Source organism: Zosterops lateralis (assembly GCF_965231275.1).
Source record: "Zosterops lateralis genome assembly, chromosome: 11".
Lineage (NCBI taxonomy): Eukaryota > Metazoa > Chordata > Aves > Passeriformes > Zosteropidae > Zosterops > Zosterops lateralis.
Genome location: NC_139771.1, coordinates 2,569,297 through 2,595,164, shown reverse-complemented (window position 1 = coordinate 2,595,164; position 25,868 = coordinate 2,569,297). Strand labels below are relative to the sequence as shown.

The following is a 25,868-nucleotide window of genomic DNA, read 5'->3' as shown; positions in this document are numbered from 1 at the left end:
AACCATGCTGCTGCTCCTGCATTCCTAATCCATTCCCAGTTACTGAGCCCAGCACAGAGCACAGAGGATAAATGCTTGTGAACACCAGAAATTAAAGGAGCCTTCGAAGGCTCTGAACTTTTAGGGGAGAGCCAGACACGCAAAAGTCTGACACTATAATATTTAAAAATCTAAGATAAACTTCACTCCTCCCACATTCAGCCCATCATTCACAACAGATTTTTTGCAAGTCCCAACCAGGCAGGAGCAGTTACAGGGCTGATACTGCACTTCTCATGCTCAGGAAATCAACACAAACCCTCCAGCACCACCTCTACTCTCTTGCCCTCTTTGTCTTATTGTGTACAAGCAGATTTGCCAGGCTTGGATTTGTTCCTCCTTCTAAACATCATCCAGGCTTTTTATTTTTCTTTGCTTTAAACTCTGCTTAAAAGAAAAAAATATTGTCATTCTCTGCTCCCAGCTGTAAAGGGCTGACCTGAAATCTGTTGCCAGCATGTAATAAATATTTGTACAATTCCACCGTAACTTCATTCATCTCTCTCTGCTGCAAAACTTGAATCATTTAGCATTTTCCCCCTCTTGCCCAAGGGCTTCAAGTTCCTAGAGAGAAATTTAATGAAACCTCTGAAAATCCCCAGTCCAATACCCTCTGTTAACACCCCCTTATTGAGCTGGAGTTTTTCAGTTTGACCCATGTATGAAATCATCTGTGATAAGAGCAGCAGAAAAGAGAAAGGTTTGCTCCGTGCATCGTCCTCTTTACAGGAATACCCCCACAGCTGGGGGCAGCCAGTCCCAGGCCTCACACACAAGCCCCAACATCATGAGAGTTCAGACCAATGGATCATTGGATTATGCCCAGTAAAGGACAGCAATGGAGCTATAGGACCAGAAATGTAACTGGTGTCAAGTCTTTCCTCTGGTATGTTGCTGTGTCCTACCCACCGGAATCTCCTTATTACATCCTTCAGATGTTGACTTTACTTCCTGCCACTAAATTCGTCAGACAGGCTTCCTTGCTATTATGGTAGTTATAAGGTACATGGTCAGAGGCACATTTTATAGTGTGCCTAAACAAGGAGTTAAACCTATAAATCTATGTAAGAAGCACATTACATTTAGAACAAGAAGTGAGCAAGGAGGGAAGTCTTGAAAGGCCACTTTCAAACAATCCTTGTTTATCCCTGACTGAGGCCCAACCTTAAACACAAGTTTGCCAACAAGCACATAATCACCTGTAGCCCTAAATCACCTGTAAAAGCAAAAGGCACTGGTAGGTCTGTGTTTCTTGCCAAAAGTCCCACTCCAAAGCTTTCCAAAACTAAATCACCAGCTTACAACATTGTAAAAGATGAAAAATCTTGGATTTGGGGCTAATAGGTATTGCTGCTTTTGATAAGGGGAGTGGAGGCAGCCAGGGAGCATAAATATGTTTACATAAAAGAGTTGAATCCTAAAGAAAAAATTCCGACAAGATAAATTACTTTCAGTTTAATGTTTTGGGGTTCTTTCCTTTTCTGATGCAGGACAATCCACCTTTAAATGCTAGCAGCAAGAAGGAAGGGTGTTTCTCCTAAGTCTGCTCTCTAACATAGATGCAGAGTACTGCTGGGGAAGCAGAGAACAGGGATGAGCAGATTTGTCACTAAAACCTGTAAGCCTGAAAAGAACTATCAGGCAATAACAGCTATTGGTGCCTGCTGGAGTGAACTCACCTTGAGACCAAAACAAAAAGCCCAGGGTCTTGATCCTTACAAGTCCCTTGAAATAACGAGAGGAAGGATGCACATATATTTAAGTTAATTCATTCAGAGTCTAGGTGCACACCCCTCTTACCTTCAGCCATACAGAACATAAATATTCACCAGGGAATGGAGCAGGGCAGGGGAGACCAGAAGAAACACTACACATCTTGTGAGTCACACCACGCCATAACAGAGGATTCATTAACTGGATTCAGGTGATCCTATTAGCTTTGCAATTGCTGCACATCAGGCTGCAGAGTAATTAGGGCTGCAATTCAGAAAGATTTACCGGAACATTTTTTATTAAAACACGGTGGTTGTTAATCAGCCTGACTAAAGCCTTCAGAGCTATTAGCCTGCTGCACAGAAGTCATAATTACTTCATCCACTGGGGAAGAAGGCATCAAAGAAATTGCCTGGGATCATCTGCAGGTTTAAAGGACCAAAGGAAGACTGAGGAATTTAATGGGACATCTCCCTTTGGCATCACCACAGGTTTTTGATCAAGTTTCCAAGTGGAGCATTTGAGAGGCCATCAGAGAATGTAAGAACATCAAGCCTACACAGGAAGGATTTGCCTTTGGAAGTATGCCAAGGCAACACCCAGATGTATTAGTTGACTCAGAGTTAGTGTATAAGTCCTAATTGCTGCCTAAAAGTTTAGTGGTCCACCTGAATTACATGATCTCTATCTGCTGAGGATGTTTGGCCACCCTGCAGCATCTCAGAGAAGCAAAGCCCACATTTCCTCTTCCGGAGGCAGAGCACTTTTCAGTGCAGACACACTCAACCACTGAGAGAGGGGTAAAGGGCATCTCCTACCAGAGCAGTGAAGCTCCTGGGTTTCTTAGGGTAGAGCTAGCCATGGAATATCAGGATACATTCCGGCTCCAGTCCCTGACCTCACTTCCACCAGGTTAAGGCAGGTTCGATTCAGGTGACAGACAACTGGCCTCAACCCTGGCCAGAGGACTGAGAAAGAACAAAGCATTTGGGAAGCTGCTGCCTTGCCCAGCTCTGCTTCCCAGACATTACACACACACACTTCATGAGAGAAGGGGGACAGAGATACCAACAGAGGCCAGAGAAGAAATTATTTCCCTCTCCACTCTTTCAGACCAGACTTGGCAAGTGTAGCACAAGGCCTCTGCAAATCAGGCTGACCCTCCTCTGCCACCAGCACTGCACATCCCCTTTCCTAGCCCACTTTGCTTAGCAATTTACTATCAGTACACAGAACATCCTTTCCCAGTTTCACCCCCACCACAGCAGCTGGCAGGCACACTCCTGCTGGGAGGGAGCCAGTGAGCTCCACTGCCCAGCTGATAGACCATGAGACCACACTGTGTGAGCTCCTTTGCAGGGAACCCTGCCAGACCCTCCAAAACCAACACCCTCACCCATATTAAGCAGTACAGTTTATCAACAGTCTAATGGAAAGCTCAGAAAGGAGAACATGATAAAAAAGCAAGTGGAAATACGTGTGCACACACAGGCTGCGAGGAGGTGGAAATAACACTGGGGCAACGACAAGTAGCCAGCCCTGACCATAGGCTTTGGGAGGGGGGATTACCAATCTGCTTGTTAACCAGGCACCTTCAGGAGAGATACTTGGATTTATATGCTCTGCAGAGCCAAGAGTTTGATGGGTTCTACTTTGTCCAAGGTTTCTGAATAATTGCCCCAGCACCTAGCCAGTGGGAATAGCCCAGTGGACCTTTGACAGGGTCTCCCTCAGAAATGTCCTGCTCAGACACACAGCACAGAAAGCACAAAGGAGTTTCTAACCTGTGCAGGCTTTACTTCTGCAGACGACTATTCCATTTTAATAAGTATGCTAAATTAACATGTTAAATATCTTACTATTCCAAGGGGAGAAGGTAGGGGAGGTTTTGCTAGCTTCCCCTCCTTGAGCACTTCAAACACTTTTGCACATCCGCCTTACAGGGAAGCCTGTACAGTGTCCAAACCTGGGGTAGGCTTTGCATCATTAGCCATGTACAACACCTAGCACAGGACTAATGATGTAATGCAAATAATTAAACATAAAATCATGGTTGGCAGTTGATAGAAGAAGGGAGTTGGTTTGAACAGCTCATAGTGACAGTTTGTTCTTCCTTTGCCCTAATTCAAGTTGCAGAGAGGAAAAGTGTTGTCCTGCCTTGCTGGGTCCCAGTGCAGCAGAGACAAGGACCCCGTCGAACTTCCAGACCAAAGAAATTCCTTGATGACTGTCTGACCAACTGCAGGGGATAATTGCCTGGCTCTGACCTGCTGACATCTTGCTGGAAGGGGTTAAAAAAAAAAAAAATAAAAAAGATGCTCCAAGGACTTCTCAAGTCTTTTCCATGTAAAGCAATAAAAATAGACCTGATCTTCAAAAACCATCAATACTGAGCTTATCTGAACATTTTGCTCCTTTGCAGCTGGACACTAAATCTAGGTGTACAAATGCTCATCAAATAATTGAGTTCCTTTGTCAGTTAACAAATAAGCCACAAACACACTTCAGTTTTGATGACTCTACTCATGTTCAATTACTCAGTTTAAATATATTTCAGGTAATGGATAATTCACCAGTTTTTGGTTGCCCAAATCACATGATGACTTCCCAACATAAGATCACATAAATTACATATTAAATTTGGAGTCCAAGAGGAGACAGCCTCAAGGGACTTGCTTTTCTAGACACTATTTATGGGCTACCTAACCACTGGTTTGAGAGACCCTTCCATAGTCACTTTTTAAAATCTAGGGCAAAATTCTCTTTTATTTTAAAATTGAAAGTTGTGCAAATGTTTTCAAATTACAGACTCATTCCAGTGACACTGCTGAGAATAAACTATTAACATTCCCATGAAGCTCTTAAATTTAAAGTGGTGCCTACACAGCCGGAAGCCCTCTGAGTTGTTTTCCTTTGAATCCTCCTGAGTTGTTTTGTTGTTTTGTTTTTTTTTCCCTGAAGGCTTCACTGAGATTTACTGCACATAAATAAAGAAGTTAAACATTTCCTTTTCTAGACCATCACATCAATTGATACTTGACTCACAGACCTTCCAGGCCTAGAAGGTTTTGCACTCTCTTAAGGGACTATGTCTCCGAAATGAAGCTGCCTTTGGTATGTTCTCCTGTTTATGCTTTCATAATTTTGCAGTTGTAGTTTGCTTTTTTTGTTTCCCTGCACAGCAAGAAGCAATTGCAATTAACCTATTACAGATTCCTGTAAATTTTCTCTACTTGAGGAAGGTAAACAGGAGGTTTATAGAGCAGAGGAAGAATAAAAAAAACCCAAAACAGAATAAGGGTTATAAAGATGAAAAGTAAACAAGCTAAGCAGCTTAAAAATCCTTTGCACAGAAGCCACCTGTCTTTCAGCAGGCACAGGGGAAGCAGTGACTTGAAAAAGCAAAAGGGGATACACTGAAACCCAACAGCAACTCAAGACTTTTTAAAAAGCCACTGGCTTTTATCAGAAAGGCACGCCAACAGCAGAACCACCCGTTCCTCTCTGTCTGTGTCTGCAGGAAACATGATAAAAACCTTCACCAAAATATAAATAAGGTGTCAGGACTTGCCAGCTTGTTATTTTTTCTGACAGCTGTGCCACAGGGTGCTGCCTAGGCTCATGTCCCTGCTGACTGGGGCACTAGAGATAGTGGAGGGCAAAGATGGTGCCCACCCTAAACTGGCTCCCACTGCTTATTCTGGAGGTACACACCTGAAATCTTGTTTAGAGCCAGGAAGGAGGAAGACAGACCAACTGGAGGCAGGCTGTGCTCTCCATTCAAAGCTTTGCTCTGCTCACCAGGAGCATCTGAATGCAGGCAATTGAAAGTGGTTCTCTGCTTTTTGGTGTTGTTTGTTGATCTGTATTCTTGTTCACAGACCCTGGCAATGGAGAACACAGCAAAACTCCCCACTTCTCTCGCTCTGCTCTTCCAAAGAGCAGTTCACCCAAGCCCCAACACTGAAACAGGAAACTGATTACTTTTTGCCTTATTAGCAAGTTTAGTGAATGGAGAATGCCCTAAGGAGAAAGGAGACAAGTGAGAGTTTGGCACAGAGCACCCACCCCACCCTGTTCACTGAACACCTGTCCCTCCCAGTGCTGTGAAGAGCATTTCCCAGGGCTGCCCCAGGGCTGGACCTGAAGTCAGCCTGTCCTCAAACCCTCCCCAAGATCCTCCTATGTGTTCCCCACCTCCCTCTGGCCAAGTCTTCTCTTCTTCAGGGCTTTCCACAGGGCAGGATGCTGCTGTCTGCATTTCTCCAGGGAACACCTTTCCAGGTGACGATCAAGATTTGAGCAGCTGGGTACTCTGGCCTGACACCTTACTCCTATGCTGAGAGCAGGCCTTGGAGAAGAAGGCTGACCATGAAGTCATGGTTTGTTAAAAGCTCAGAGCTCAATCTTTCTGCTGGTGGCTTGGTCCAGAGTCTGTTCACAGCTCGTGCAGGACATCCCTTTCCATCTGTCCCCTGCCTGGCTGAGCACCCTGTAGCTGGTATGTTCCTTCCATAGCCAGCAGCACCACAGGGTCTCCCCTTCCTGCAGCAGACCAGATCCCAACAGCACACACAAAACAAGAATTCTTGAATCTTCTTCCTCCAGCAAGCCTCAACTCTTGTTCCAGTTCTACCTTCCTGAAATCCAGTGCGAAGCCAGGTGACTCAGGGCTCTGCAGGAATGTTGATCCCTTCAGCCTCACAGCTCTTCGCTGCAGGCTGTCACCTGTAAGGGGAGAGATACCACACAGCAGCACCTGGTCAGCAAAACATCAACATTCCAACGACCATGCTGCAGAAGGACTGAGGGAGAAAATCCACAGCAAGGGCAGGCTTTGAGCTGTGAGAAGGAGTGGAACATCTGACAGGGACTGACAGCAAGAAGCAGTGAACTCAGTGACCAGGCACAGCATTTTAGCAGTGACCATAGAGAGACACAGTCTATGTTTCCAGACTTGTCTGGCGACCAGGCAGTATTAAAGCACCATTTATATAATTACAAGGTTAATAGATGTTACAAGCACGTTACCAGATGTCGTGACTTGCTGGAAGCACATCCCAAAAGATAGCAGGAGCAATTATACTCTGCTCACTATCCAGCTGTATCAACCACCTGTAGGCACTACTTAGCAACCCGTTATGAAAGGAAACAGCACAAAGATGAGCTGCTGTGCCCACATCACTGTGTATGTCCTCTGAGCCGGCCCTGCTCCCTGACAGAGTTTTTCTTAAACATAGCCCAAAAAAGAAAACCAAACCAGCCATCAGAGTCAAACTGTACACTCTGTGTAATGTAGAACCCTTGGGTGACATAACCTGCTATGCTGGAGAGAAAACAACAGAGCCAGCCACCAGGCGAAGGACTGGAATTTCATACGGCAGAACATGGTTGGTCTACTGACTTTCAAGCAAAAGTCAATTATCCTAGGAGGGCCAGAAACAATAGGAAGTGGGAAGTTAAGATACAGGTGGCATAGAAATAGCTAAAAAGCCTTGTCCTTACTCATAGAGGAAGCACGGGACAGGGAACTACTGTATCACTTGTCTCAGAACAAGCTTTGCAAGATCTCCAGGGGTTTGTACATCACTGCAACTTCACAAACCTGGTTCGAGGCAAGGCCTGTAAAGCTTCTGAGGGAAGAAGCAGTGATCAGCCCAGAGCTAGGTAACATATAAAACACCATCCCCACACACCTGTGAGCAGGACACCAAAAGTGAAAAGCCAAACGAGCCCAAGCCAAACGAGCCCAAACCCGCAAGGGCATGACGGCATTTTTCAGGAACTTGCAACACCACCTTCAGGGTGGGGATGAGCAACCAGTGTCCACACCTTGTTGCATTGTAGTAATTCACATGGGATCATGCTGGAACACCTGCTGCACATGAGTATGCATGAGTTAGGGACCCTCACACCTCCCACAAAGGCAATTCACTTCTCACAAACAGGCAGCAGCTCTCACCGTGCCTGTGAACAAAACACAGAGAGGCTTCACAGGCTCTGTGCATGGAGCTGGGATGTGCACAGGACAGGCAGGAGGCAGCCCTTCTGACTAACAGGTTGTCTTAAAAGATTCATAAAAGCAGCTGCCTGTAGAGAACTCCCCACCACAAACAGCTTCAGTACATTCCACCCCGCCCACACAAAAGGTGAGCATGAGGGACAGGCCGTGCCTCTGACTGGTCAAGGCTCCAGCTGTGGGTCCAGGTAGGGGAAAGAAACACCCTCCCCCAAGAACCCACTTACACTAAAATAAATGGTTTGTGGATTTCTGCATTTTCAATGCCACTCAACTTTAAATACCCAATGGGTATATTAGCATGTCTACTTCAGGAAGAAAATCACACAGCCCTTTTCTTCTTATTTATTCAAATAAAACCTGGGAAATTAAGCACTCCATCCATGCACTGCACCTTGAATCAGTACACAAATTACAAAAATTGCTTTTAAAAACACCTTTCCCTGTTTTTTTTTTTCCTCAGGTAACTCCTCCTCTGGTAACACAAAGCAGAATCTGTCTCTTCCCCTCTGCTGAAGGTGACATCAAACAGCAACGTCACCACATCATAAGTTACAATTCAGGCTACTCCTGGAAAAAGATGTTCCTTTCCTAACTAAATGCTAAAGCTCTCCCGGCATTTCTCTTCTATTGTCTGTATCCAACCCTGTATTTATAAGATTAACCTCAAATTAGGACAGTTTCCTCATTCTTTCTTCACTCTTACTACAGCCTGGCTCCTGGGAATCTGATCCTATCTTCCACAGAGGTTCCTCCCTGTTGATAGGAAATATCTAGTGTATGTGGGCAGGAAGCACCAAAGAGGATAATGAGGATTAAGAGAGAGTCCTTGTTAGGAGTTATCACCACAGCAGATCAGGAGACTCAGTGGGCCATTTGATCAACAGGAACATTAGGAACTGTCTCACACTCCCACACAGTGTCTCGCCCCATGGTGGTGTGTGTTAAAGTAGCACACCAGGGCTTTGAGGGCAGGATGAGTCAGCCTGACCCATCCAGCTACTTCCACATCATCCAGTTCTTTACCAGAAGCATTGTACTTATGGAGTGATGGGAGAGGACAGGTTAAAAAAAGCAAATCTTTTTGGAGTTGGTTTCCTGCCTAAATGTTTCTCAGAGGATACAAGAGGCAGTCTGTTGACCCAGGCAATGGCTTTCCATTGCCTAAAGATTCTGCCCATTTCAGAGTGACTGGTGCTGGTGAAGAACAAGATGCTTCCATTGGTACAAAGACCTTCTCATTGCTTGGCATGTCTGTCCGCAAGTACTAATGATTGCCCATGCTCCAGGTCTTTGCAGATGTGGGATTTTCTCAACAAGATATTGTGTATTGAGATTTAAAAGCATTAAATGGATTTTCCTTGCATTAGTTATTCTAATGCCCTCCAAACCCCCAAACACCTTTTTTCACCATAGATTCTTTTTTTCCAGTTTGTTCTTAGTTCTTTTACAAGAGACTGACTGTTTTGAGGGGTTTTGACCACACTCAGAATCAAGCCTTGCTCCCACAGCCCAGCTCATTGCACTTCTGAGATCTCTCCCCCTTGTGACATTACCCCATTTTGAGGTGGACTGCACTGCTTTTCTCAGCATCATATGCTACAACTCCACCACTCCATATTGCAAGGACTTCCTACAGCTATTCAGTGAAGCTGTTGGTTTTTCTGAATAGTCAACAGAAAGTTTCATCTGCCACTTATTCCTCTTTTTCGTTAACAGGCATATTTAACAGTTCTGGCTCTTCATAGGCCCATGTTGTATCTGAAGCCTGTGACTGATGCCAATCTTCTGCTGGGAAAGCTGGCCCCTCACCTCTCTGCCTTTATTTCTCATCTTTTGGCTTATTATTTACTCAATAGAGACCCCTTGATGAGATGTCTCAAAACCCTGAGAGGACAACAGGACCGCTGGCCATGGTCCAGCCATCCATGGAGTATCTTGAAAAACACCTATTTTCCCATCTGGTCTCTCAGCCCAACACCAACTTCCAGGCTTCAATAATGTTCTCTAGGAAGGCTCTCAGTTGTGTCAGTGAGGAAAGGAGAACAGCCCAGGCACAGCACAGTCCTTAATGCTGGGACCCACACAAGGCAATAGAGCAGCCAGGCAAGGAGGCTGAGCACCCCTGCCTGAGCATCCTTGCCTCTGCTGAGCTCGGCCTAAGCCAGACCACTGCAAGAAATTTCTGGAGTTCAATTTCTTTTTCCTGGGGGGAGCTTGAACTGGTCCCCACAGAAACACTACTAGGACTTCCTCCTGCAATACCCTGGGGCAGCCACAAAGAGAAGGGTCATTAGTCAGCAACCCAACTTGTTCCCAAAGCCTGGAAAACATCTGGAGAGAGAAAAAAATGTGGTTCTTCCTATTATCCCTTTCACTGGATACTATTCCATAATCCATGGAGATGAACAAAGTGCAGACTTTTCCTCCTAGTAACAATCTCCCATCCTGCTACCCATCCCCAGCTCATCCCCAGATTGTCCATGTGGATTTCAGTCTTTGATTCCCAGCCCACACCATGCTTTTGCAAAGGGTGCCTCCAGCCTCCTCCACCCCAGAGCTCCCTGTGTTCCAGCATCCAGAGAACAAACCTCAGGAGAAGCACCTTTCTCTTCTTTCACAGGGAGAGGCCGATTGCTTCAGATAATGGCATTAAGTGAACAAGTCGGACACTGAGCAGCAAGATTAGTTCCCACAAAGACTGGGTAGTAATGAGAGTGATTAAAGACAGGTAATGAGTGGGTGGTACCTGTCAGCTTCATAATGTAGATTATAATTTGTTTATTACTCTTGCTACTGCTTTCGCTGCTGTTGGAATGCAATTAATTAGTAGCACCGATGAGCCCTGCTGAGTACGTATCATCCCTGACCTACAAACATCCCTGGGCTGCCACTGCACAAGCAGTAGCACTGGACATGTGGTGGCATCACAAAGACTGTAGGAAGGATCCCACAGGTCGGGGAGAAAAGTTAAGAAAGTTGATAAGCAAACCCAAATGCTTCCCCACAAGGAACAGGCTTAGAAATTCTGGAGATTCGAGAACCATCATCCAGAGTGTTGTTAACTGGAAACTCTATCTCAGGGAAAGCATTGATTCTGTATCAGGAGTGCACACTGGCAAACTGCAAGTTCAAACATGACTGACTTTGTTTTATTAAAAATACCAACATTTGTAAGCCTTGCTTCATGCACACATACTCCATGCACCTCTCTCCACTTTTACCAGATTTAAAACTAGACAGAAAATTTCTCTAAGTTGCCTGTGCACCTGGCAACACAAGAAAGTAACGACCTGGCTGTTCTGGGCTGCAAAAACCCTGTATCTGAAAAAGATCAGGCCTTTTTTTGAACCCACATCAGCATGGCACCCCTCAACACCAATGCCTTCACCATGTCCTGCTGCAGGACTCACAGGATGGAGGCAGCCAGGGTAAACTGAGAGCCTCAGCCTTACTAACCTTCAATAACAACTCTTCTTCCCTCCCCAAACCACTTAAATCCTTCTCCTTGCAAAGAAAAACACACTGCAGGGACATAAATAAAAAACAGCTGTGAACTTCAGCACTGAACTGTACTATCAGTGCATGTCTGGGCACAAGCTAATGCCCACTGAAGTCAGCAGAAGTTTGGAAAGACAAAACACCTCCCACACAAAGGAGAGACAGAGGAAGCAGTCAGAGCTGCCAGGCAGATAAGCTGCCTGTCAGAACAGGCTTGGACTGTCCTAGCAGGAAGATGTCCAATGAGAGGGAAAGCTATTTGGGGAATGAATGAATAGTGAAGCTTCTTGTTAAAAAAAATAAAAATTAAAAAAAACTCACAAGACTTTCCCAAATATTTCTCGCTCTCAGCTTTCTGCCAAGAGGATGCAAGGCCAAGACATGCAGGAGCCTGCCTGAACCTCCAGCACAGGATCACTCAAAGACAACAGCTGGAATGGGGGCAGAAGGAAGGTGAAAAATGGCAGAGAGAACACAGACATGGTGCTGACAGCAGAGCTGATCCTTGTTCTGTCAGAAGAGAGGGAAACTTTCTGCAGGCTCAGGGCCCTGAATCCCATCAAACTCTCCTCCGGCACTTTGCAGAGCTCTGAGAGGATCCTGCTTGGCTCTTGGGGCTGTGATCCTGCCTGGACCACTGCCTGCTCCAAGCAGCAGGGAATCAGCCACCCAGGGAGAGGAAATGGCAAATTTAGAGTAAGACCCAAACAAATTGCATCACTGGAGCAGGGCTGTAAATCTTTCACCAGGTAGTGAGCACTTCACTGCCAGGATAAATGCATGAGAAAACAATGTGTTCAATTCAGAGACACATTGGCAAAAGGAAGGATAGTGCTAATCCCTCTAACTGCACCCCCTCATACAAAATTCAATTCAAAATCTCCTATACAGAAAAATGCTGTGCTTTTAGGATGCAACAAACCTCAGAGCTCAGTTTCCCTGGCACTGGGCTTTCACTAATGCCATATCAGTGATCAGGGTCTCACCAAATCACCAGTCTGCTCCTTCCCATTTTTTTGCAGGACTTATCACAACAATTCACCTCCCAGAAGAAAGCAAGGCAAAACCTCAAGTCAAACTGGAGCAGTTCTTTACAAGAGAAGGAAAGAAAAGAGAAGAAAAAGACAACACAACCCAGAAACACAGAGTAAATTTCATGAAAGCAAAACCCCAAATCATGAAGAATCTGCCCCTGAGGCAGTGATGGGAGATGAGAAGAGCAGAATGCCCGATTGCAGAGACCTTCAAAATAAAGCAGTGAAAAACGCAGCAAATGGCTTTACATAAGCCAGATGTTTCTCTAGGGAAAGAAAGCAGGAAAATAAATCTGTCTGGATTCCCCTTTTTCCCCAGACTTGGGTCCCTCACCAGATATTTCTTAGATCTTGCATTGCTTGTACCACTGAGCAGCACAGAAGTGATACACAAATCCCCTCCAAACCTCTTCACAGCACAGCAGAGCTTCATTTCCATCACATCCCAATGTCTCTGAGAGGAATCCAGGCTTCCTTTCTCCTTCAGAAGAACCACAGCTTTGCAGGACCCACTGCCACGTGAGATCACCTCAACTCCCAACCATTCGAAGAAACAGAAGGCAGTGGAAAACCAGGCAAAAGTGTTGGGGGTTAGGTTTCTTTCTTTTTTGCTTATAGAATTTTTTCCCATAAGTTGCTAGGAAACTAACTACTGGGTACTTATGGGTACCTGAGCAACAAAAAAACCCAAAAGCAGTGGCTAAAGTGGGGAGAGGAATGTAGCACCTGGCTACACTTCACTTCCTTTTTTTTTTTTTTTTTTTTCTTTTTGCTCTGGGAGTGTCTCCGAGGGGGAAGATACCACGACTTTTGGGGGTAGGTAAAAGGCAGGGTTGGGGGCAGCTGCTGTCTCTCGCTCTGGGCATTAGAAGGAGCAGGGTCCAGCTGCTGCTCACTGTGGGGAGAATTCACTGTCACCACTGGAGTCCAGTCCCAGGGACCCGCCACCACCTGCTCGCGTCCCGGGAATCCTGAGTTCCCCTGCCCTGCCCTGCCGGGGCTGGGCCGCCGCTGTCCCGGCCCCGCCGCTGCTCCTGCCCCGCTCGGGGGCTTTGCTGCGCTGTGGCCCCGCAGCCCCGGCCCTGCCAGGACCTCCCGCAGCTCCACCGGAGCTCCTGGGACATCTGAGACACCTCATCCTCCAGCCCGGGATCCCTGCTCATCCCTGCCCTTCCAGCTTGGTGCTCCTCAGAGTACTGCAAGGAGTACTGGGATCAGACTGCCCCGGGGTTTTGGGGAGCAAAGCCTCTCCTCCATCCCTTCCCATCTCAGCCTAGAAGGCCATCATGACATTTCTGATTCTTGTTGTTAATGCCACAGTTATTATTGTTTGTTTGTCTTGTTACACATACTACTAAAGAACTGTTATTCCTACCCCTCATATCCTTGCCTGAGAGACCCTTAATTTTGAAATTATAATAATTCAGAGGGAGGAGGTTTACAATCTCCATTCCAAGGGAGGCTGTCTATCCTAGCAGACACCTGTCTTTCAAGACAAAAGCAAAATAGGATAATGCAGAACAAGAGCAATTTCAGCAATGAGCACAAGCAGTGGGGGAGAAAGGCCAGCAGATGGTGGTCTCACCTTGCACCAGGTAGAGGAGGGAGATCTGCACTGCCCCAGCACCGAAGGGTCCACACAACCCATGGAGGCTGGGTCCCAGCAGTCCAGAGCCAGCCAGCCAGCTGCTCCTGCTGCAGGATTCATTCCCAACCCACAATTAAACCCCAACCCTTGACAGAGCCACCAAAGCTGAACCACAGCTTCTGCCCTGACCCAGCTCCCACCCCAAACCCAGGATGGCAGCACAGCAGAGCAAGGCACCAGGGAGGTGTCAGGGAGGAGCTCAGAGACTCCAGAAATTTGCAGTTCCTTCATGAGCAGCTCCCAGTCTGACAGTGGGTGCCGCCTCCATCTCAGGCTTTGGGGTTCAGCTGGTTCAGAGCCTTCCGCCATGGGCTCTTCACCCTCCACAGGAACCAGCCACTGTGATGGCCACGAGCCTTTCAGGCCTTCCCAGGTCACCAGTCAGGGTCCCCCAGGTGGCACCTGACATGTCACAGCAGTTGGTGGGGAGGCAGAACCTCAAGTGTCTGCCACTGCCCACGTTGGAGACAGCTGTCCTGAGGCTGGACACCAACCACTTTCTGCCTCACATTTTCCCACCTCATGGCTCTTCCCCTCACATTTTCCCACCTCATGGCTCCTCCCCTCACAGTTTCCCGCCCCATGGCTTCTCCCCTCACAGGTTCCCGCCTCATGGCTCCTCCCCTCACAGTTTCCCGCCTCATGGCTTCTTCCCCCCTCACATTATCCTGCCTCATGGCCTCCTCCCCTCACATTTTCCTGCCTCATAACATCCCCCCTCACAGTTTCCCACCAGTTTTAGGCAGTTCCCACCCAGAGGCCACACAAGCAGCTGTTGGGCCAGCAGGGCCCCCAGAGAACAGAACCTTTGGTGCTGAGACACATGTGGCAGCCTGGAGCCAGGAGCTGCTGGTGACACAGCAAGAGGCCAGAGGACAAAGCCAGCAGAGAGGGGAGCTGTGCAGTTTGAATAAAGGGACTTGCAGGAACAGGACATGGAGGTTGGATGGGAATCCCAGGAGCTGCTGTCTCAGGTGGACAGTCCCTCACACACCCTCTCACCACATTGAGCCAGCCCAGCACTCCACAATGCAGAGATGGATTTGAGGAACCATGGGAGCAAGTGGCACAAAATCCAGAAGAAAGTCCGTTTTCACGCACATTCCGAGCAGCCCAGAACACGACTATCACAACCTGTGCCAGTAAATACAGGGATGTGTTTATTAGCTGAACTATTTGCATGCCTTTACAATACTGCAAATAGCCTGATTTCCTCACATAAAGGATAAAACAAGAATGTAACAGCCCACAAATAAACTGGTTACCTTGGAAATGTGAGCACCCAAACTCAGAGGGTAGCAGGAAGTGTCTGCTTTTCCACGTGCCTCTCTGGGTGTCGCAACAGCAGGCAAGTGCAGAGCTGCAAAGGTTGACTTGCATCATGCTCAGGATACGTTTGATGCCACACCAAGGGAAGGGTAGGCGCAAGCAAGGGGTAAAAAACTACAAGCAACCACAAAGATCCTTCCCGGAGCTTGTGTCCTGCTCACAGGGGTCCTGATACTGGGCTTCCAGTGGGGAATTGCAGCAGCTTAGCTTTGTTCTTTTGCCATGACTTGAAATGGAGGAAAAAACTCTTTGAAAGCACCTGGGACCTGTGGTCCCTCTAACTGTTCAAATGAGTTAAGATAAAGTCATCCATTGGGGGGAGAAAAAAAAAAAGTTAAATTCCCACTCGTATTGCCTGAGGGCTTGTGGCATCACATGTGAAAACCCAGGGACAGGAGATCTCTCTGCCCAGGCAGGAGATTAGCTGGTTTTGTAGAATAGAACACCACAGAGCATCTTACAAACAGCTTGTCTGGAATTAATGGGTTAACCAAGGAGCTTCTCCCTGCTTCGTGTGGGAAGCTCTATCTCCTTGCCAAATTCCACTGCTCTGAACATAACCAGCTTTCTCACTCAGCCTGTGCTCCTACGCTCAGCTAGTGCTCGTGCCTGCCTCTGCAAGGGAGTGTAGACAGACCCCACGCTCTCTTTTCCCTCTGTAACTATTTCTCCAGCACTGCCCCTTGCCTGATATCAGTTCTCTTCTCATCACTGAATTACAGGACACCAGGTCTCCAAGGAAACCCCTCCAAGATTTGTAAAACACTGATGGGTGAAGACCAGTCAGGCTGGCTGGCTGATCCTTGCTGTTGAGGCCAGGAAGCTCGGAAAAAGTCTCCTGTGTGTCCTGTTTGCAGGTGGCAGGATGATTTTCAGACAAGTCATCTCCTTCCTTTGGCAACAGGGCTTTTGAGTGCCACAGTGCCAGGACACTCACAGCATGACTGAGGACCAGGGGATCAGGTCCCCAGGAGCTGTCTGGTGGCTCCCTTCACACCAGCTCTTCCTCCAAGGCCACAGCAAACAGCAGCTGTGCTGCTGCAGGCAGCCACAACTCAGCTACCACACAAATGTGCTTACAATGCTGACTGTGAATATCCTGCTCTACACCTTACCAGAAAAACCTGTGAGGAAATTAGATGGAAACAAATACAGCCATACACCTGACAAGCTGTTCTGCACTCCTTCAGTGCACAGCCAGCCTCCAGCAGTTTCCTATCTTCCTCAAGAGCTACTCTACCATGTAATTACAGGGGAAAACCTAAAGGTCTTCCTTCCCCTGCATACCAGGTAGATTTTTGTTTGTTTAGCCACAAATGGGCCTCTACATCAATATATAGATTCCTATCATGGAGTCCAGGAGTAAACAAATGCATGCACACACTCCCTTGGCTCCTGCTGCAGCCTCTATTTCCCCTCTGCACCCACTATCTTGAGCTGCTTCTGGAATAAAACTACCCATCTTTGGTGCTCAGACCCTAGGATTAGAACAAGATGACACATCCACTTACTCTGAAGAACTGAACAACTGAATAGTCATTTAATTTCTCGCTGTGCAGGTTAAAACAAGGAATGCTGGGGGAAACCCACTACTGCTCAGCTACAGGCAGAGTCACAGTGAGCCACAGCTCCCTTAGCTGGGCTGCACTCAGGTGTTTTAGAGACACATTTCACCCTAAAGCATCCTCATCAGCCCCTCCAGATTTCCCACAAACTATGCAGGGAGCACAGGGGGACACAGCACAGCCCAAGTGTAACAAACACAGCACCCCCTTCCCCAGGGATGCAGAAGGGGGCTCCAGCTCTCCAAGAGCCCCAGGATAACCCATGAGGTGGTTGTCCACAAGCCCCTGATTCTTGCTTTCCTACCAAAATCAAGTGTGCTAACACAATAGTTGTGGGCAAGGCCTTGCCGTGCCTTTGTAGGCCACACTTAAACAGCGAACAAGTGTCTTTAGTTTATCTATTCATTTTTGGCACTGAAGAATGGCTGGGGTCAAAGCCAGTCCCATTCTCAAGCTGCTCTTTGTTCTCCAGTTTATCTAATACCCCCTTATCCCTCTCCTTGCCCACCCACCTCCCCCTCTCCCTTTTACCACAGGTCTTAAAAATTAAGCTGTGCATGAAACCAAACACCACACTTGAACACGGCCCAGCAAATGCTCTCCATGGTCACAGAAGGATCCTAATCAACCATAAAAAATGGATAAGAGCAGCATGCCCTTATATGGGCAGAGGCTAGACAAGCATCTGACACAAACATAATTTTTAAAGAAAAAATAATATTTATTTGCAATATAAACAAAGTCCCAATATTGGATCAGTATATATAGGGTCATTAATTTTCCTTCATAACTCAGAAAGCAGAACCATTCCTCACTAACAAGCTCTCATTTGTACTAATCAGAAGACGCATCTTATTTTTTCCTTTAAAGAATAAAGACCACTAACAGCACAGGAAGCCTTTACAAACTAGCTTAGCTGTAATGCAATACAGATGCAATGTCAAAAAATCCCTGAAAAAATAAATTCCTCCATGAGGTAAGATGCAATTAGGATATTCTCAATTTTCTCACTCACAACCATACGCCCATTCTCCCTTCCAATGACCCACGATCCCAACATTGTGGCAAACAAAACCCAACAAACAAACAAAAAACAACCAGAAAAAAAGAAACAGAAGGTCATTCCAACATTCTGATAACATCTTTAACGAAAATGAACAATTTCAGGATGTGACAGCGTCAAACATTCCTCCAGATGGAGATTTTTTAAATTGTTTTTTTCTTTTTCTTGAAAAAAGTACAAAAAACTGGATATTTAGAAAAAAATCCGTGGCTTTTTTTTTTTTTTTTTTTCACTTACTTGAGAGTTAAAGTGGACAGGGAGGGGGGAAGAAAGGAGGGACTACATTGCAGCCAATAAAGAAATCTCAAAATCCGTTCTGCCCTCCTCCCAGAAATTATTACCACTTCCTCCCCTCCCAGCTTGGTAAAAGGAATTTGCCAAGCACTAGCCAGAAATACATACAAGTCTTCTCAGAATAGAAGGCACGGCATAAAGTTATTCGAAAGAGGAAGAAAAAAAATCAGAACCTCTGTTGAAAGCTCCAATCATCTCAGAATTTGCCAGTTAATATATATATTCATATATATATATATATATATATATAAAAATTCTCTGTTACAATGCTCTCCTCATCATTTCCACACCTCTTCACCCCTCTCACACACTCCGTGCATGACGATTGAGTCCCGTCTCGCCACACAATCCTCACTCTGCTCCAGGTGCTCGCTGCATTCCCCCTCCACCCCGCACACCTTGGAAAGGATCCAGTGTGCACAAGAAACGCCAGCATCGCAACTACCTTCCGGACTCGGGAAGCTGGAATGGTTTCAGGCCAGCTGGATGACGTTAAGTCAGTCAACAGGCAGCAGAGAATGAAAGCCGGGCTCAGACATGCTTCTACCAACTCTGGAGGCTACGAGAGTTTTACCTCTGGCAATAGCAGTGTTTTTGGCAGGGGTGGCACTAAAAAAAAAGCTTGCGGCTTAGTCACCTTGGCTGAATCAGTGCAGAGTTTGTGATTGTGAGTGCAGGAGTGGTGAAGGGGTTGCGTTTAAGCCCAACTGGCCTTCACACATAACAAAGCTTCCTACCAGATGCTAACAACAACAGCAGCAGCATGTATCTCTCTCTGGAGTACCCAGTAATATGCCAGGACATACCAAGGCTTCACAAAGTGTGCAAAATGCATTTGGTCAATATAAACATTTGATTAAAAAAAATAATAAATGATCAAACAAGAAACAGAATAAAATACTGGTTTTGCAACCTGGTCTGTACAAACAGTCAAGAACTTACATATCTAAAAAGAGTTTGAACCCAAAGCTCGAGTAAGATCTACCTTTTCTTTTTTTTTTTTTAATCAAAAAAAGTAAACTTGAGTTTTAAAACAGTCTTGGCCCAACACCTTTTGTTCAAGGTTTCCAAGTGCATAAATCTCCTCATTTTCCACAGCAAGCTAACCCATGGTAGCTCTTCACACGTGTGCGTGTTCTGACAGTCTCAATGTACCCAGGAAAGCGGTTATTGCCGGTGACAGCTGCGTCTGAAACGCTGTAACATCACCCTGTAAAAACACTACCTCTTCAAACCACTTGGATCAGGATACTTAGTGAGCGGCATTAGCCTTCCTAAAGCAGTGATCAGGCACCTCTGCCCAGAGAAGCTACTCATCTCAGAGCTGCCTGGCAAGACAGATATTTTCCTAAGAGTTGAAATACTCAAGAGAAGCGATCCGATGCTCGAGTTCCCAACCAGGCAGTGTCCTCTTCATGTGGACTCCAGAGTGTTCAGCTGGAACAGGTTGTGGTTGGTGGGAGTGGTGAAGTAGAGCTGTTCACTGGGCGAGCGGTTGTCACAAGGGCTGTTGAGTCCCAGAGTCCTCTCAAAGTCCAGGAGCTGGCCCATGAAGTTAAAGTTTGGGGAAATATTGGATTTTTTCCTTTTCACAAAGTCATAGGCATCGTTCAGGGACAAGTTGAGTTTTTGCATCAAGTAGGCAACAGTGACTGTTACAGATCGGCTGATGCCAGCGAGGCAGTGAACAAGGATCCCACACTTCTTGGAACGGGCCTCATCTGAAACAAGACAAGGGGAAGGGGGAGTCTATTATTCTGCACCAAAAATGCATGGCTATGGAGCAGGGCCAGGTGGCAGCTGCAAGCTGCCAGCACAACAACTGCCAGAACCGGATCCCCTGCCCCTAGTGACATCATCCCACATCCATTGGACACCCACAGGGCTCCTGCTGCATGGCAAAGCTGCACATCCCCAGCAAGGCCTGTGCTTAAGAAGTATCAATCAAGTCTAGAACACATCCCTTGCCTAGGGAGCACTGGTACCCTCTACTCAAGAGAGCTGGAGTAACTCACAGGAGGCAGATGGAGCTGGAGACAACAGCTCCAGGGAGATGCTGGTGGCTGGGCACAGCACACCCACCTCAACTCCAACTAAACCAGGGAAGACTGTGCACTCAGGGCAAGGCAACAGGCCAGCACTACATGAGCTATTCTCTTCTGCTGCTCCTGTTCTCCTTCCACTAGAAAGTTACACGAATGCAGCCAATGCCAATTTAAGCAGAGTCTGAAGGGCAGGAACTTCCCTTATTGTGAAATTGTTCTTTAGGATCAACAGAAATGCACTTCACTACAAACAAATGCTTGTGTTGGAGGAGGCTCTCAGGATGAATGGTAGCGGGAAGCAGGAATGCAGGCTGGACCAAAAAATAGTGAGAACAGCAGCGAAATTTCCCCTCCCTTGCCACCAACTGAAAAGCACACACACACTCATTGTCTCTCGCACAGCCGGAACAGTGTGATCCCTTTATGAATTGACATCTCAGTGCTGAAAGAGGGACACGCCACTGAGAGCCCTGAATGCACGCAAGTACCCAGCACTGCTTTTACTTCTGGGCAGCCCTATTTGAAGTCAGTCATTTGACTGGGAGCTTGGCAGGGAGCAAAAAGGTGGCAGGAGAAAGAGGATCCTCGGGCAGATCCAGAGGTAAGAGACACTCTGGCACTGTAAATGCAGGGAAGGGCAAAAAAGATGCAGGCAAAACAAAAATCCAGACCCAAGCCACAACAGGTTTTCTGCCCAGCCTCCAAAACCAGGCAAGAATTTCCAGTAGAGTGGGCAATCACCGCCCAGTGTACCCAGCCCTCCCCCCAGGCTCTCCTGTTCAACATTTTTCCAGACATTTTTGCCTTTCATCTGACCTGCACGGCATTTCTTGGTGTTTGGTTTAGAGTGAGGTAATCCTCCATTTCCTGTCATTAACTGGAAAGCACAAGCTAGGTGTTCACAGAGACATGGGCTGACTGGAGCAGACAGATCCCAAATGCGACATGTCAGCAGGGACACTAACTCACCCCTGACGTTTGTTTAACACTCTGCTCTTGCAGGAAGTGCAGATGGGACACCAGACACTGTTGCCACACTGAAGCAGTGGCTTCTGACCACAGTCATGTTACTGAAGGGCAGAAGCTGGGGGCAAAGGAGACTGTGTGGGAACCAGGGTTTCTGACAGCTGAAGAGCAGCCAAGGATCCACCACTGCTCTGCCCCATTTCAGGCCTTACAGCACAGCAAGCGCAAGCTACAGGGTCTGAAATAGGCAGTGTTGAAAGGGGCTGCACAGGTTTCAGCCTGCAGGTAAAGGTCACCCTCTCCTTTACCTACACAAGTATTTGTAATCAGAAACTAAGGCATGGGGCTTTTAATAGTTAACGGTGATATTACTGCCTGTGCCATTCACCCCCATAAAACAGAGCTGATTAGGCTAATTACTACTGTGAGCAAACAGCACAGGTCAGGCTGGAAGTGTACATCCCTGTTCAGCCCAACATACACTTCCTACAGAATAAGAAGCAATTCTCAAAGTCAGGGCTGGCCTGAGAGAAGAAATCTTCCTTCCTGAACCCCACCATCACCAGCTAAAACTGTCACAGGGGTAGCAGTTTTCCATACGAACTCTGCAGTATAATTATAATCACTAACCCATTGTGTTGACACTTACCTTAGAAGTACCCATACAAGGGGTTAGTTATGCTAGGGCAACTTACAGCAGGATCCCAACTAGACTAGCAAATCCCCTTGGGAAAAGAAAACACACAGACACACATACACATACGCACACACACACACAGATGTTCCCTGATTTTAACCACATTTGGGGCTAAGGAGTTGCTGGCACCAATCACACTTATGCAGCTCCCATCCCCAAGGAGGGCAGGCAAAGGAGCTCCCCATTGCCTGGGTTCAGCCATTTCACACCAGCGCAAATCCCCACACAAGGGCGAGAGGCAGAGGGGCAGTCCAACCACTTGCAGGTAGCTCAGCTGAGCTTCTGCAAGAGGGCTGAATTTTGGAAGGGGAGCCCTCCCTGAACTCAGCCAAGGTGACATGCACCAGATGTGCCACCTCAGAGCGTGATACTTGTTTGCTAAGCTGATGCTGTGCCCTGGAAAGGTGAGGCTGGAGACAGCAGCAGCCCTGGGAAGCAGCACACCACATTGCCAAGCAGCACATCACATTCCCAAGCGGTGAGTATGAAAAGGGATGTTCTGCCAACTACCTACCAATGAAAGCAATGGCCTCAGGAAAGAACTGCGAGAGGTTCTGGCTCCAGTGATCTGAGATGGGGATCTGCTTGTACTTGAACTCTCCGTCATGCTCAAACATGTTTGGCAGGTTAGGAGTCACATTCAGGATGTATTTAATGCCGTATTTGCCCAGGACGTCCAAGTTGGTTGAATCTTTGGCACAGCCCAGGTACAGGTAAGGTAGGATCTGGACTGGAAAGGCAGGCTGATTGTTCGGGATGGGGCTCCCATCCGACTCCGTGGCACTGCTGGGTTCCCTGTCGGATTCGCCATCCGAGCAGTCGGAACTTATCCGCAGCCCTCCCAGGCCAAGGACTGATGCTGGGGGAGAGTTGCTGGGTGAGGAGCTGTCAAGGTTTGTCTCGCAGTGCTCAGAATATTCAGTCTGAAACTTGTTAAAGCCACCTGGGAAGGGGGAAAGAAGAGAGGGAAAGGGAGAGGCAGAGAGGAAAAAATAAAAAAAAGTTTTATTCTTCAGAATGGGAAATCCTTCTACCTGTAAACATGTTATTCAGAAAGTCTTTAACAGTCAAAAGTTGGTGTCCCTTCAACTTCACACCAAGAAAAACATTTCCCTGCTCCCTCATCTTCTCTGGGCAAACTGATACTGAGCAAACAGGGCCCAGGAGACCAAAGAATGCTTCTTACAAAGTTCAATATTGCTTGTAAAAAATAGGGCCAAATCTCAACCACAAAAGAAACAAACATCCACAAATAAAATCAATGCCAAGACACAATCTTGCCTTGTTAGCTTCTCAAAAGTAAGGGTCTGGGGCAGTTTAGGCAAGAGCTATTATGTCACTTAGAGAGAAAACGATCCATGTCTGAAAAGACAGATCTGGGACAATCACCACATAATCACCTCAGGCACTAAAACCCAACGAAATTATCTCTCTCCAAGCAGGAAAAAAGACCCTAAGTTCTGCCACAGAGCGATCCTCACAACTATTTTATCACTACAAATAGGTTCTGCAACAGAGCAGTGTCACAGGTTTGTTCTTCACCCAAACCGCAGCAGGACTGCAGAGTGATGGGACCCTTCACAACTGTCCCTAAGTCTTTTTCTCCAGCTCAGCGGCTTGGGAAGGAAGGCAGAGGCAGGGAAGCAAAAACCCCACCGATCTACCTCCTTTCCAGGCAGTATTAAAGCGGAGCTCAGCCATCGGGATCCGACACTGACAAATGGTTTAATTAGAAAGGGCTCCTGAAAACTTCGTTAGTGGGTTCGGCGGCTGCGGCGGGGTCACTGAGCAGGACAGACAGCTCCTGCCACATCCATTCATGAAAAAGGCTCGTCCTCGCCCTCCTCCTCCCCCCGCGCCGCCAGACAGCGCCGAGGAGCCATTTTGGAATTTTAATTGGAAACATTTCCCACCGAGGCTCCCGGAAAAAGGCAGAGAAAGGGGCTCAGCTCCTCCCCTGCCCATCGGGGAGAGCTTAGGAGTAACTTCAAAACCGCTCCTTCCTGCGAGGGATGAGGGCGACGGGGAGAGCAGGAATGCAAAGCGAGGGAGCCCATGGGGAAACCCCAGACCGGGACAGGATGTTGGGATGGGAGATTCGCCCACGGGCGGGGATTGGAGGCTCGAGGAGGGAGTGGGATTCACCCCTGTGCTGGCCCCTCGGGATGTTTTGGAAGGAGGCGTGTGCGGGCTGCGCAGCCCCGAGGGTGATCCCCAAATACCTGAGCGCCCTCCTGCCGCCCCACCCCGCCACCAGCGCCTTCCTCGGCTCCCCAAAAAGGGTCCATCAACAAACAGCCGTGTTTTTTAAAGAGCCGCAAGCGGCAACTTTCTTGACCACTCTCCCCCACACACACGCTCCCCCGCTCCTGTGTTATTCCTGCCTCAAACCCGCCACCCAGCGACAGGACTGGGAGCACCGGGAGGATGGGAAGGGTCCCGGCAGCCCAGCCGGGGGGCTCGGCCCGGCCCAGCCCAGCCGGGGGGCTCGGCCCGGCCCAGCCCAGCCGGGGGGCTCGGCCCGGCCCGCTGCGATCTTTCAAAATGGCCAAAAAAACCCCCAAAAACCCAAAGCTCCCAAAGCTCCGGCCCTCACCAAGGGGCGTGTTCGGCTCCCCTGCAGCGCGTCTCTCCACCGCCCGCCCCGGGGAACCAGCCGGGCTGCCCTCCTCCAGACCAGCGGCATTGCCCGGCAAAGGGGGAAGGAAAACTCAACCGCTCGCTTCTTGGTTATGGGGGCAGATAAAATAAAAACAGGGAAGGGCTCTCTTGCCCCCCAAAATCCGGCCATTCCTTCCGGAGGGCTGGAGAGGAGCCTGGTGCTGGCGCGGGGAGCGGAGGCGAGGGGCGCCCGGCCCTGCCCGGCCGGGATCGGGATCGGGATCGGGACCGGGATCGGCTCGGGACGGGGCCGCACCGACAGCGGGGTCGGGGGGCTCCTCCCGCCGCTACCGGGGAGACGACGCAGGAAGAAGCGGGGCGCTCCCGGCCGCTTCCAGCCTGCGACCATTTTGTGCGGGGGATTAAAGCGGGATGCAGAGGAAGGAGAGAAAAAAAAAAAAAATCAGGCAGAAGGGATAAGGGAAGGAAGCAAAATAAGCCAGCCACCTCCGTCTGACCAGGGGATGCGCACCCCGGGGATGCGGCGGCGGGCCGGGGGCTGCGCAGGGGGACACGAACAAGAGCGGGACGTGGGCCGGAGGAAGGGCGAGGAGCACCTCACCTTTCAGGTAATAGGCTTTGCAGCCGTCATCGCGCAGCTTCTGGAGAAGGAGCCCCAGCACGGAGGTGGCGGCACCGCTGTCCTGCCAGTCGGCGGTGGCCTCGTCGTAGAGCAGCACGGTGTCGGCCTTGCAGCGCTTAACGAAGCGCTCCTTGTCCTCGTGGTTGGGGATGATGGAGCGGATGGGCAAGTTGCCCTTCTTGAGGCGGCGCAGCATGAGCCCGGGGATGGCCAGGTTGATGGCCGTCTCGATGTGCGAGCTCTCGAAGAGCTCGTGGGGGCGGCAGTCGAGCAGCAGCAGCGAGCGGCCGCCGCCCGACTCCAGCTCCTCCTGCAGCCACTCCGCGCTCTTGCACGGCATCGCCGCAGCCATGGGCGCCCGCGGGGAGCTCCCCCAGACCTGCGTTTTCATGGGGCTCGGCGGCGGCGGCCGCCAGCGCCCGGCCCCGCCGGCCACCCACGCGGCGTCCGGACGCGGCCCCGCTCCGCTGCCTCGGTCTGTGCGCCGCGCCGGACGAGGCTCCGCTCGGCACGGCCGCGGGTGCGCGGTGTCTGCGGCCCGGAGCGCGGCGGCCCCCGCTCTGCCCTACGCGCTGCGCCCCATGCCGGCCGCCTCAATTAGAGCGGGGCTCCGCCGGCGCCGCGGCGTGTCATGCCTCGGGGGGCGGGGCCCCGCGCCTCGGCCCCGCCCCGCGCTGCGCACCGCGCGCACGCCGGCCCCGCCCCCCCCCC

The 25,868-nt window shown here is 48.8% G+C and overlaps 1 protein-coding gene across 1 annotated transcript; it reads right to left on the bottom strand.

Moving 5' to 3' along the window:
* Positions 1-17,545: 17,545 nt before the first annotated feature.
* DUSP7 (dual specificity phosphatase 7) lies at positions 17,546-25,548 on the bottom strand (the record flags this gene model as incomplete). The annotated part of the gene is made up of 3 exons (XM_083869320.1): positions 17,546-19,926; positions 22,428-22,856; positions 25,137-25,548. The coding sequence occupies 3 exons, from the start codon at positions 25,546-25,548 to the stop codon at positions 19,619-19,621; spliced, it is 1,149 nt and encodes a 382-aa protein (XP_083725446.1). The 3' UTR covers positions 17,546-19,618.
* Positions 25,549-25,868: the final 320 nt, after the last annotated feature.